We start from the raw sequence: 13,313 nt of genomic DNA on the forward strand, positions 1-13,313 counted from the left end.
CAGCACGAAGACTCATTTGTGTGGCGTAGGCCAATGTGTCCAGCGTGAAATTTTCACGAAGGTTCTCCGTCCTTCTTCGTTTCGTCCTTACGCTAGTTGACGTAAACGGTTTACAAGGACGACCGCCTGTATTCTTTTCAATAATTCGTGGAGTGGCCACAGGTATGCGAAAAGCAATTGAAACGTTCAACCAGTCTTCAAATTTATGGAAAAAATGTTCTTGCGTTCTATTCGTGCTTTGCCATTTTAATTTCATCTTGCTGAACAATATTTTCAAGGCTGACTTCATTTCTGCATCAATATTTATGGAATATCCACACTTCTCGAACAGCTGCTTTTCCAGATTTTCTATTATGATGCTGAAGTTGCTATTTAGATATTTTTTCATCATCATAAATATTTCCTTTCTCGTGAATCGAACTTCTCGGTCGCAAGATCCTGAAATTAAGTGAATCGATTGCAATAACTTGAAAATTAACTTGATTAACTTGAGGCTGTTTTCTTCCACTGCGGTGGCGATTGGTTGGTTGCTTTTGGCATGGAAGTTTTTTTTTAGAATCATGTTAAACCGGCAAAATATATTGCGCGGTTCCTGAATGCTTGACCTACCGCCGAAAATATTTAAAGGTATGAAGGATCAGGCCTCAACTGTTTTTAGGAAGTTTTTATAACTCGGAGTACCCCAAAATATTATTGTCGCATTACCTCCCGCGCGACTACCTGCGAACCACGTTCCTGCCGCGCGACTACCTGCGAACCACGTTCCTGCCGCGCGACTACCTGCGAACCACGTTTCTGACGCGCTCAAGTTTAAGGTAGCAATTTGTCTTTTTACTTAAGAGAGCCTACAGAGATCCATCCGAAAACAGCCGAGTAGCGGCTGCTGTAAAAGCGCAAAACATCTACAATTGTGACAATTTGTAATTCTTTTATAAATGGACTTTTTCAACAACTGAGGATACTGGGAAAATAAGACTGCAGATATCTATTCAATTCACAATGACTATAAAGAAAGCATACTGAAAGTAGTATAATCACATTTTCAAAATCCATAGAAAAGAAACAATATTTACCCTCGTTCAAGCAATCGGGCAGCTTTCGGCAGCTGGTTTTTGTAAAATTTCGAAGATAAATGTATTAGCAACACGTCAGCAAAGGAATTTTGGTGGTACTAGGTGGAACTTTTAACTTATGTCTACGTTTCTACAATGCGCGCATCAAGTTTTACCTTCTACGTTCTCCAAAGAATATTGCCATCGTGTTACGTGATGACTAACAATTTTGGAGAAACAAAAACATATAAACATTCTACTTACTTCCAGGAACAGCATCCATTTTGTAGAATTGAAATTGATGCACTATTTTGAAAGTTATGCACTTTAGAAGGGGGCGTTCAATTTCTTACTAATGCGCGCGACAAATGCTCATCAAACGAAGGCTAACTTTGAACTGACTACTGAACCGTACCATAAACTTTTTACCTTTTTCCTTGCTGGCATTAAGTGGTCATATCGTCACTGTACCCAACCCTAGAGTTACAAACTCCTAGGAGGAAGTTCATCTTTTTAGGTTTTGGCCGCTTTTTCGGGCTTTTCGCCCACTGTGCGACTGTTGCGTCGATGACGAAGACACTAATGGCGGTGAACTATATAATCTTTCGAAGCATTGTTGTAAAGATGCAATGTCGCATTCGGCAGTACCGGTTTGTGAACACGAGTATACTGCCATTCCACCTAGACACTGGCAGCAAGCAACGCAGAATTGGTATTGCAAATTTATGAAAGTTAATAAATTATCTATAAGTATGTCATGCTTTTCGGCTTCGTTATCTCGAGTTTCATGATCTCTCAAAGCAGAGTTAGTGTGATTCTTCGCGGAATTAATGGCAACGTACGTTCAGATACTTGATTGTCATTGGTCTTTGCTTCCGTTCCTCCTTCCGTCATATTTGCATAATTTTTAACCTTGGATTTGGCGCCCAGTTTAGTTACATGTTTCCTTGTTGGTCGGCGCGTGTCGTCCTGGCTGTGGCGGAGACCTTTGGGTTACCTTTCTATATCCTATCTGGTATAGTGGATCTACTTCTATCTGGATGAGGAACTCTTAATCTTGACCTGGCGTCCTGCCTTGGCCATTCCGTGACCACTGAAAAACCCAGTGCCATGAATGACATTCCTGCAGCTTCTGTTTCCGACCATCTGCTCTGAGCCTGTAGAGAGAATAAAGGGTATGATAAAGATGACCTATGACAGTTCTGCACCGACTGTTGCGTCGATGACGAAGACACTAATGGCGGTGAACTATATAATCTTTCGAAGCATTGTTGTAAACAGAGTTTTGTCTGTTGAGGCTTTCGGGTGTAAGCCGTGTCCTGAAGGAAGAGATTTCCCAACGTTTCGCCAGTATTGCAGCTAACTTCATCAGGGGGTCTGGAGACACTGATACTAAAGTGTGTCGCTTCGCGTTCCACTTATATAGTGGGTTCATTCACTGTTACGGTTCGGTGAGCACCAATCAAAGGTTGACTTTTTTAATTGGGCGGCCGAACAACTAAAAAAATCACCCATCTCCCCTATCATCGCTGACATCTACATGGAAGATCTAGAGAATCGAATTCATAAGAATGCACCTCTGAAACCAACACAATGGTTCACATATGTAGATAATACTGTTACGATGGAAGCTGTCGATTGCGGCGATCGAGAGAAGTTGGCCGTCGTATCGATATTGTGGTATCCGGCCAACGGGGTTGTTGTTAAGAAGAAGACAGACGACAGAACCTCTCGAGTCGACGAAGCGAGAGCACGCACCTGTATCGCATCTTTTAACATTGTCCGTTGACAGCCAATAAATAGTTATATAGTTGTTGGTAGTGTTCGGTGTTGTTGTTTGGTTGAGGGATGTGTTCGCCGGCGAGGCGGGGCCGAAGCCTCCGCAACATTGGTGACAGCGGTGGGACTTCGTGGTGTGAAGTCATGGAAGGGATACATTCGACGACTTCCTACACTATATCAACTCATTACATCCCAACATCCAATTCGCTATGGAAATAGAAAAAATGAAGACAAATCCCTACCCTTCCTTGATGTACTGGTCACCAGAAAAATCGATGGGTCCCTTGGACATCGAGTATATAGGAAACCCACACGTACCAACCGATACCTGCATCCATCCTCCCACCACCACCCAGCTCAGAAGAATTCAGTTGTAAATTCCCTTATTAACAGAGCCATCAACATCAGTGAGTCACAACACCTTCCCCAAGAACTTGATTACCTCAGGACCGCACTAATCCAAAACGGCTTCCCTGAATACAAAATTAACCGCACAATAGACCGACTCCTGAAACAAAACGACAAACAGACTACACGAAACATCAATGACAACCGAACCATAACCAACTTCCTACCATATATACAAGCCACCACCGACCGAATCAGCAGAATACTCAGAAAACACAGCATCAAGACCGTTTTCACCACACAAACTAAAATAGGACAAGTACTAACCTCTCCCAAAGATCCGCAGCCACAGCTATCTACGCCAGGGGTATACAAAATACCATGCTCATGCGGCAAGGTTTACATCGGCGAAACTGGGAGGAGTGTGAGCATTCGTATCAAAGAACATGAGCGGTGCGTCAGATTGGGCTACATTCAATCAGCCGTAGCCGAAAACCAATTAAGGAGGCCGGCAGGCATTTCTCTTAATTTCGAGAGATTTAGTGTTCGTATCGAAAAAAAAGGCTCTATACAGACATGTACAAACACGGTGGTATGCATTTTTCATTGATTACTTACTTATTTAAGAAGTAAAATGTCTAGAAAAAAGGCACAGCGTAACATAGCGTGAAAGTCAAGGCCAAATGCTTGCCGGCCCCCTTAACAACGGGACATACCATCCTTTTCAATGAGACCAAAGTTCTAGCCAGAACAGAAGGCTACTTCCCCAGAAAATACCGGGAATCATTGGAAATCAAGAAACATTCCAATAACATCAACAGAGACACATGGTACAGCCGGAGTCCAATATGGCACACACTCTTCCCAGTTTTTTAATTGTTCGGCTGCCCAATTAAAAAAGTCAACTTTGATTGATGCTCACCGAATAGTAACAGTGAGTGAACCCACTGTATAAGTGGAACGCGAAGCGACACACTTTAGTATCAGTCTGTCTCCAGATCCCCTGATGAAGCTAGCTATAATGCTGGCGAAACGTTGGGAAATCTCTTCCTTCAGGACACGCCTTACACCCGAAAGCCTCAACAGACAAAACTGCATTGTTGTAAAGATGCAATGTCGCATTCGGCAGTACCGGTTTGTGAACACGCGTATAATGTAATTCCACCTAGACACTCGCAGCAAGCAACACAGAATTGGTATTGCAAATTTATGAAAGTTAATAAATTATCTATAAGTATGTCATGCTTCTCTACTTCGTTATCTCGAGTTTCATGATCTCTCAAAGCAGAGTTAATGGGATCCTTCGCGGAATTGCTGGCAACGTACGTTCAGATACTTGATTGTTATTGGTCTTTGCTTCCGTTTCTCCTTCCGTCATATTTGCATAATTTTGAACCTTGGATTTGGCGCCCAGTTTAGTTACATGTTTTCTTGTTGGTCGGCGCGTGTCGTCCTGGCTGTGGCGGAGACCTTTGGGTTACCTTTCCATATCCTATCTGGTATAGTGGATCTACTTCTATCTGGATGAGGAACTCTTAATCTTGACCTGGCGTCCTGCCTTGGTCAGTCCGTGATATTTCGACAATCCCATGGTATGGACGACAATTCCTGCAGCTTCTGTTTCCGACCATCTGCTCTGAGCCTGCAGAGAGACTAAAGAATATGGTAAAGGTGACCTATGGCAGTTCTGCACCGACTGTTGCGTCGATGACGAAAACGCTAGTGACGGTGAACTATATAATCTTTCGAAGCATTGTTGTAAAGATGCAATGTCGCATTCGGCAGTACCGGTTTGTGAACACGAGTATACTGCCATTCTACCTAGACACTCGCAGCAAGCAACACGGAATTGGTATTGCAAATTTATGACAGTTAATAAATTACCTATAAGTATGTCATGCTTTTCTACTTCGTTATCTCGAGTTTCATGATCTCTTAATTAACGTAATTTTTAATATACTTGGCTTTTTTATAATTACCGTAGGTATAACTGGCAAACATATGCATAATCTTTATTTGTATTAAATTTTGAAATAATGCACGTTGCACGTGAAAAATTTAGGAGACAGTATTTCTGGCATTCTGACGAATTTGTTCCTCCGAATGAACTTGCATATGCATCGATAATATTCGGCAGAAAATTCGAATTCTGAAGCAAGTATGACGTCACAAGATGGCTGCCGCTGAGAGATTCTCTTAATTTCGAGAGATTTAGTGTTCGTATCGAAAAAAGGCTCTATACAGACGTAGCAAAGACATGTACAAACACGGTGGTATGCATTTTTAATTGATTACTTACTTATTTAAGACGTAAAATGTCTAGAAAAAAGGCACAGCGTAACATAGCTCTTGCCGATCGACGAGGCATTGTCATCCGTGGTTATTGGTTGGTAGTTCTAGTGACAACTGCGCCACCTGCTGAATTTCCTAGGCAGTTACTATACAAGATATCCCAAAAATGTACTTCCTTGAAAAGGAAGATACTTCCTGATAATTCCTGAGATCATTTCAAGTAGCTTTTTCCTTTGCAAAAATGTTCTCCGTCGGTTTATTAACGAGTTATTAACAAAAAACACGGACCATACAGTGGGCGGCTATAGTGGTATGGAGATTATGTACGAGGTGGCAAATTGTATAATGAATCTACGTTTGTGTTTGTATTTTTTAAACAATTGACTGTAATTCGTATGTTCGCAAAGGAATGACTTAACAATGAGTTTGCATATTGATGCAGCACCACGTAAAAATCATTTAATAATAGAGGATAAATTAAGTAAAAATGATTTAGAAAAGATTGAGGATAACCTCGACATACAGGAGAAAATATCTATTTTATTTTTAATGACAAGTGATTCATGCACGTTCCAAGAAATTTATCGCTTATTTCAAAAGCATAAAGAACAAGAAACTTATATACTTCACATTTTTATTGACAATCATGAAGACAATTGGAGGAATAAGTTATTGGAAGCATTATGCATCATACAAAATCGACAGGTCATAAGAGAATTGGGAATATTGTACAAAGATTTAGAATCATTGTATTTACCACAAATCAAACGATATTCGAAATATATAAATCCAGTTGCGAAGTGTTTATATCTATTATGCGAAGAATTAACACAAGAGAAAAGTGTATCCTTTTTGCAATATGTAAAAAGTGATTTCAGCGAATACATAGAATCTTTGAAGGACACGGATTGCTTGGAGTTGCACATTTTGTATTGGATACAAGAAAAATATATTTCAATTAATTTAGGTATATTTCTTTACATATTTTGTTTTGATAATTTGATGCACACAATGTGTCTTTGTTATATTACTGTTTGTATCTTTTTGCTACTGTAGATGGTAAAGTCAATCTAAAAAAATTACTACGCCATATAAAAAGATTTAATGATCTAATAGTTATTTATGAAGCTTTGGAAGCATACGAAAATAATCAAAATGTGTTAGATAATCAAAATATAAGCTCCTCAAGTTCATCTCAGTTGAAGTTTACTACAACCCGAAACATTTCGCTCTTTAATAGAACAGAAGAGTCTGTGAAAAGATTGGAAAAAGGACGTTGCATAATAATAAGTCAAATGTCCTTCTTAGGTAAAAAGGTATTGAGAATTGTTTGAATTTATTATTATTTAGTAAGTATATATACAACACATATATGTGTTCCTTATACAGAATATATCAGAGCATTTTATATAATTTTCAGTATGAGACTCGGTTTGGAACATCAGCTGATTGCGCAAAGTTATCAGAAACATTTAATGGTTTTGGATTCGCTGTTGATATACTCAACAACTTGAAGAAACATGAAATACTTCAAACATTGGAAAATATTCCAAAAACGTTTGAACCTAATTATGACTGTTTATTTCTGTGCATTTTAAGCCACGGATATAAGGGTAAGAATATTAAATCGTTTCATCATGCTGATGTTTAAATTATGATATTGAAATGAATAAATAATTTATAAATAGTCATGAATGAAATACGTAATTAATTCATGTTTTAACATTAGGAGGCATTATTAGTTCAGATGAACAAGAAGTTAGTCTCGAAGAAATTGAACAAAAGATTTGCTGTGAGAAATTGAAGGATGTTATTAAAATTGTTATTATACAAGCTTGTCAAGGAACGGTAACAGGTAAAATAGATTTTACGTAATACATTATAAATGTTGAAGTATATTTATGATATTTTATTGCAGGACAAGCAAATGAAGCTTTAACTACGGATGGCCCTACCAATTGCAACATTTCGAATATTTTAGCATACAGGAACTTCTGCATATTTATGTCTACAATACAGGGTTTTGTGTCTGTACGTCATAAGGAAGAAGGTAATGATTTGTGCGATTAACGTTGATGACAACTCTTTAAATCTAATCTTGAGTTTGCTACATTTATTATAATTTTATCTTATCATTTTAGGTTCATGGTTTATACAAGAGTTGTGTAATGTATTTCAAACTGAAGGATCTAAAATTACGTTTATGGAAGCTATCAGTAAAATAATTCAACGGGTTATGGACAAGAGAGGAAAGTTAAACGGAACAAATTTCGTTGCACAATTACCTGAATTACGTATGTGTAGGTTACCTACAATTTTTCACCTTCCAGAGTACAAAAAACGAAGGTAGCCAAATGTTGTTGATTACACAACGATTTCTGACGTACTTCGAAATATTTTGTATGTATTTTATAAAGCATTTTCATACGATGGAAAAGAGAACTAGTTATATTAGAAAATAGTATATATTCTAAAAGAATTACATGTTATTTACAAATCTATTGATTATACAAATTATGCAATAAAATGCACATGATTTTTATATTTCATCGATTCTTTTTTATTAATAATTTACACGTGTCGTGTGTTTTTGTTTCGAACATGTGTCTGTTACAACTCGAATAACGAAGAAGTAAGTACATTCAAAAATAGACATTAGACTGAAGCCAGCAAATAATCCCAAGAGACCACCGAAAGTTGCTGAATAAATTATTATCTGTTGATGTTTTTGATTTTTATTTTCTTATCTTATTAACATATCTTACCAAATATGTGACGCCAGCTGTAGCGTACATCTCGTCTGTACTGAATAGACACTAGGTCACCAAAGAATATATGTATTATACTTTGATTATCCCAGGCATTGTTTTCCCTGAAAGATAAATTCAATGCTAAGTATTATATAATATTTAACGTTTTGTTTGTAAGCTATAAGTAACATATATATTAATGTTCTTTATCTGAGCAGTAAAAATCATTGGAGTAAATAGTGAATTTTTGTTAAAAGAAGCTATTCATTTGTTTAAATAAACGTGTGTACGGTTTAGTTTTTAGTCTTTTAGCCTGAAAGTATGCAACCCGCTATATCCATTCCGCCTGACCATATGCGTTCTATACTACTTACATTTTACCCATCATGTTACACTTGATAATCATGCAGAAATAAACACATACCGTGGCAAGCATATTAAATAAGTATAAAAAATTACTTTCAATTTGATTCAAGTTATATTTTACTTGTGACAAACTATCTTTTTATATCATTACACTATGAAAAATGACGTGTCCTTTAAGTAACCATTACAATTAAGTATTATTGGATCGAATCTTCTTTCTTTAAACAGTACAGCATTCTTTAAATTGTAAAGAATAAAATGTTCTTATTTATGTCTTCTGATATGGATATACGACGCTACTGTAGAATAATGATAAATTACCCGTCATAGTTCGAGTAGTTGAGACCAGTGTGAGAAATACGGTTGTCAAGAGTTCCTTCCGACTTTTCTACAGAATAAAGATAAAAGTTGCAGTCTGTTTTGCATCCGCAGGGCATGTTGTTCATATCTACAATAGGTACAACTTTAGGCGAGAAGTCTATTCCTGGCCAAGCAGACTCGTACCAAACTGAAATTTTTTCAATTTTAACTATGCCTAGTTCCTGTTACAAAACTGTGTTTTTGCACTTACATTTATAAGCTTCTAAGCAGTCAGTATCCTTCAAATTGCACACTCTGGTTTCTGAAATATATGTTTCATTACAAACTTAAAAAAAAAGTAGGTTTCAATTGTCTACTGCTAAACCGCATAAACAAGTATCTATTGTTAATTCATATAAACAGATACATGTGTTTTTGAATTGTAAGATATTAAGACATTTAAGACTGCAGATATTGTAATGTAACATACTTCTCAATTCTATTTTCAATCTGATAAAAACTGCAGAAGATGAATTAAAATTTTTTTTAAATTAATTGATTCGATTTCCCATGAATCAGCACAGGCGTTTATATTTTCATAAAGATCTGCAATCTGATACTGATAAATAAATAACAATGAAATAGCTGACCGTTCTGTGGGTAATAATACGGTATGCATCCACACTTCGTTTTAATTACGTTAGCCCGACACTCCGTTAAACAGTTCCGGTAAGAGTATCTGCTGAAAGCAAACTTCCGTTCGTCGTACTTTGGTTTCACGTATTGCCATTCGTTCGCGAACACGCAACGTCTGTCGGACACTGGCAATTCTTGAACGTTTTCTGTCGAGTACGTCTCTTCTGGAATGACCGTCATAAACGAGTATTTCTGGCTGGTTACTAATTGAGTAGCCGTGTCAAAATCCGGATAATCGTACGGATCGTGTAACATGACCTGCAACAAACGGTTCGCAATAGTAATCCTTATTCATTTTTTATCAGCCGAAGAAAACAAGCGCAAGCAAACTGATAACCGAGACGGCTGGGACTATGTCACCTTGATTCCCACGGATCCCATGAAACTGGCGTGGTAATCATCAGGATTCAGCTCGACTAGGAATGTTAGCCCACTTTGATACCCACAAGAAGTTATTTTCAGCGGAAATCTGAAAGATAAATGAAGAATTCATTAAAAAAATTCATTACAAACTTCATTGCCAAAATCTCAAGTTCTACTCGTAAGAAATTACATTAAAGTAAATTAATAAATTAAAGTAAAACTAGTACCAATCAAGGGACACTGTCTTTCACAGTACATTTTAAATGAAACATTTAAAATGGGGGACCGATAAAATTGAAACAAAAAATTCGTAATGCGGAGGGTTAATATCTGAAAAATTGTATTTAACACGTACACTGTATTCGAAATCTGAAAGATAAATGAAGAATTCATTAAAAAAATTCATAACAAACTTCATTGCCAAAATCTCAAGTTCTACTCGTAAGAAATTACATTAAAGTAACTTAATAAATTAAAGTAAAAGTAGTACCAATCAAGGGTCACTGTCTTTCACAGTACATTTTAAATGGAACATTTAAAATGGGGGGACAATAAAATTGAAACAAAAAGTTCGTAATGCGAAGGGGTTATATCTGAAAAATTATATTTGACACGTACACTGTGTTCGAGATGTATTTTTCACGGGTGATATAATTAAAGCTGCAGCACAATCCGTCGCGCGAGAGGCTTGGCTCGAAGATGGTGTCACAGTCGACGTCGAAAGTTTTTAGTCGACATGCTTTCAGTAAACTTTGACAATTCTTCGTGACCTGTAATCAGGAATTATTTTTCAAATCGCTCTTCGCAGTTTCTGTTCTTCTCCGCGACATTCTATTGACACTCGAAAGATGGCCGAAAGGGCCATCTGGGTCTTCTTAGACCCAGAAATGCGCTAATTCCCAACTCGGTATCTCTATGAGAATGAAAATTCTGATGGAAAATAAAAATTGTCAAGTACTCGTCTGCTCGTGACGTAAATATCGGACGGTGTGAATTCGAAAATGTTTAGTTAATAGTTAGCGGAGTGATCGAGTTGTGTAATTAATGTGAAGTTATGATACGTAATCGAGAAAATCGGCATGTTGCCGCACGAAATTCTGTGATTAGATACGTACAGCGTTAACGACAGTAGGAATCGTCAAATCGTTCGATTCGAAAATGTATTGCAAACGGGAGAGATTGTTCCGAATATTTTGCGCGTTCTGTCCGGGGTACAATAACTCGTTCAACAAGTTCATCTCGTGCACAATAAATTCCTTCGATACGGACGGCGGCAGGTCTCTATGATAACGGTAAGGATTTATTGTTATTGGAAGAGTGCGGAACTAAAATGCTACAAAAATAAAGGGAAAAATTATATGGTCCTTATCTTTCTACATGGTAATGCTGACACGGTAAGACGGAAGAAGATGTCGGTCTTCATTCCATCTGTCCTTTAAAGTATATTAAAACTAACGTCGACGAAAGACGAGACGAAGAAAAATGGCTACGACCGCGCAACAAATTAAAAAAGAAAATGGCTCAACCTAAATTATTTCCGAATTATAAAACAAACGTTATCATATGCAATTTAAAGAGTCCAACTTGTAAAGATCAAAACTTCGACTCGCAGGACTGTTCTAAATTTGAGTTATGGAAGTAAAATAATGGACATGTAAAGAATTCAAGTTGAAGTAAATTTTATTGAATGATAGAGCTATCTACTGTAACATACGTACGTATTATTATGTTAGGAACGACGTGACAAGTGATTCCAGTGCAACTTACAATTTGTCGACCAGTTTTCGTGTCAATTCGAGGGACACGCGATTGATATCGCAGACGGTCACCGCCGGGAAGGGATAATTCCAAATCCCTTGGTGGGTCGACTTGACGACCGAGTAAACGCGATGCTCGTTGTAATAAGCGTAGCTAAACTTTATTATCACGATTGCGATGCACAGGGACGCGAACACCGTGATCGCCCAAACGATCCTGCAGAAATGAATACGAAATGAGCGCCCGGCCGATTCTATCGGCCGCGATTTAATTGAAACGGGAACGATAATCCGTGAAACGCTTTTAATGACTCTACTTATGATGCGTGTAAGAACGATTCAATTTAGTCCTCGTATAAACAGGGGCTCGGTCGAAATATTGCTGCGCAACACGCGCGCGAAAAACTCGTTCATTATCAAACGGAAAATTAATATTGGCCCACGTTCTGCCAATATACCGTGATCGTTTATAACGCAATTTTTTATGGAACACTAATTGATAATACCTACTACAGTTTATTCTTCAATCAACAAAATTTCAATCGAAGAGCTGTCGCGTGTAAATAGTTTTCAACTGAATGACACATTAAGGAAGTATTGGTATTGTTAACTGAAGACTTAATTTTTTATTTTGTGTTTTATACAGGGTGAGGCACTTAGCTCGATCGCCTTGGATAGCTTCTAAATTATGCGTTGTACAAACAAAATTGTTTCTACAGATGTTATTGTTAGTACGATGTGGTGTGCATGATTTCTTTATCAGTGGAGGCGTTCAGGAGATTCAAAGGTCAACTTTGATTCTTTAAATGGAAGAGTATGTTTTTGTTTCTAAACATTTTGTTTTTGTGCAACGCAGAATTTAGAAGTTATTCGAGGTGATCAAGTGCGATGCTTCACTCTGTATTATGTGAGATAGAAAAAGTCCTGGAACCGCTTACCTGTCTCTCATGAAACGATGAGACTCGCCAATGTATTTGTAACCGTGCAGTCCAGTGTTGCGACAAAATTCCATGGCATGTTGCTTTACAACATTCCAACAGTTTCGCACAAATTTTCGCAAATTTTCTCGGTACACTCCCCTTTTCCTTCTCTCCATCTTTCGGAAATGCATCGTAATTACTGTCCGACACGCAAAACGTTTTCAAAACGGATTCACCCCTTACGGGTTTGTGCGTAGCAGTGTTTTCACGCGCCAGTAAATCGTTTTTAATTATCGTTCCTTTTCTTTTTTTGATCGGAGATGAGAAATTGTAAAGAATTTAGATCGAATAATCGAGTTCGAATGTCGGTGTACAAGTTACAGGATACACTTGCGCAAACGTGAAACGAGAATAAAATTGTTTACCATCGCGACAAAACGATCGGAACACGACTGCCGAGCGAAGCGTGCACCGTGCGCGAGTTCGATGTTATTTAAGAATATGTCGCGCGAACCAGTCGACATCCTATAAAGAATTCATTCGACCTTCCACCGATTATCCCGTGATCGCAGAAAACATAAATTACACACCCACCCGGTTGTTAGTATTGACGATAGACGGGGATAAATAATTAAAGAAGTCGCGTTTCAGTTGTATACGCGGTGGGCGAGAAAAAAAAGGTTGAAG

At 37.7% G+C, this 13,313-nt stretch overlaps 2 protein-coding genes across 2 annotated transcripts; one reads left to right on the top strand and one right to left on the bottom strand.

Moving 5' to 3' along the window:
• Nucleotides 1-5,312: 5,312 nt before the first annotated feature.
• Dredd (Caspase-8 Dredd) lies at nt 5,313-8,023 on the top strand. Its single transcript, XM_076790879.1, has 6 exons — nt 5,313-6,441; nt 6,531-6,790; nt 6,895-7,087; nt 7,204-7,329; nt 7,393-7,524; nt 7,616-8,023. Exons 1-6 carry the CDS (start codon nt 5,895-5,897, stop codon nt 7,822-7,824), a joined length of 1,467 nt encoding a protein of 488 aa, XP_076646994.1. The 5' UTR covers nt 5,313-5,894; the 3' UTR covers nt 7,825-8,023.
• A 3-nt stretch (nt 8,024-8,026) lies between these two features.
• On the bottom strand, nt 8,027-12,874 carry LOC143355771 (sodium channel protein Nach). The gene is made up of 10 exons (XM_076790878.1): nt 12,645-12,874; nt 11,717-11,923; nt 11,065-11,230; nt 10,568-10,719; nt 9,947-10,055; nt 9,541-9,844; nt 9,162-9,212; nt 8,912-9,098; nt 8,240-8,346; nt 8,027-8,174 (listed from the first exon to the last, which is right to left on the bottom strand). Exons 1-10 carry the CDS (start codon nt 12,815-12,817, stop codon nt 8,038-8,040), a joined length of 1,593 nt encoding a protein of 530 aa, XP_076646993.1. The 5' UTR covers nt 12,818-12,874; the 3' UTR covers nt 8,027-8,037.
• Between the last annotated feature and the right edge of the window lie 439 nt (nt 12,875-13,313).

This window comes from Halictus rubicundus, chromosome 7, assembly GCF_050948215.1.
Source record: "Halictus rubicundus isolate RS-2024b chromosome 7, iyHalRubi1_principal, whole genome shotgun sequence".
NCBI classification, from domain to species: Eukaryota; Metazoa; Arthropoda; class Insecta; order Hymenoptera; family Halictidae; genus Halictus; species Halictus rubicundus.

Coding starts and splice junctions, on each gene's coding strand:
- Dredd (XM_076790879.1), top strand. CDS start 5,895: ATGAGTTTGCATATTGATGCAGCACCACGTAAAAATCATTTAATAATA. Junction 6,442..6,530: donor ATATATTTCAATTAATTTAG/GTATATTTCTTT, acceptor TTGCTACTGTAG/ATGGTAAAGTCAATCTAAAA. Junction 7,088..7,203: donor TTTAAGCCACGGATATAAGG/GTAAGAATATTA, acceptor TTTTAACATTAG/GAGGCATTATTAGTTCAGAT.
- LOC143355771 (XM_076790878.1), bottom strand. CDS start 12,817: ATGCATTTCCGAAAGATGGAGAGAAGGAAAAGGGGAGTGTACCGAGAA. Junction 11,231..11,716: donor CGAAAACTGGTCGACAAATT/GTAAGTTGCACT, acceptor CCGTTATCATAG/AGACCTGCCGCCGTCCGTAT. Junction 10,056..10,567: donor AAATACATCTCGAACACAGT/GTACGTGTCAAA, acceptor TTTATCTTTCAG/ATTTCCGCTGAAAATAACTT.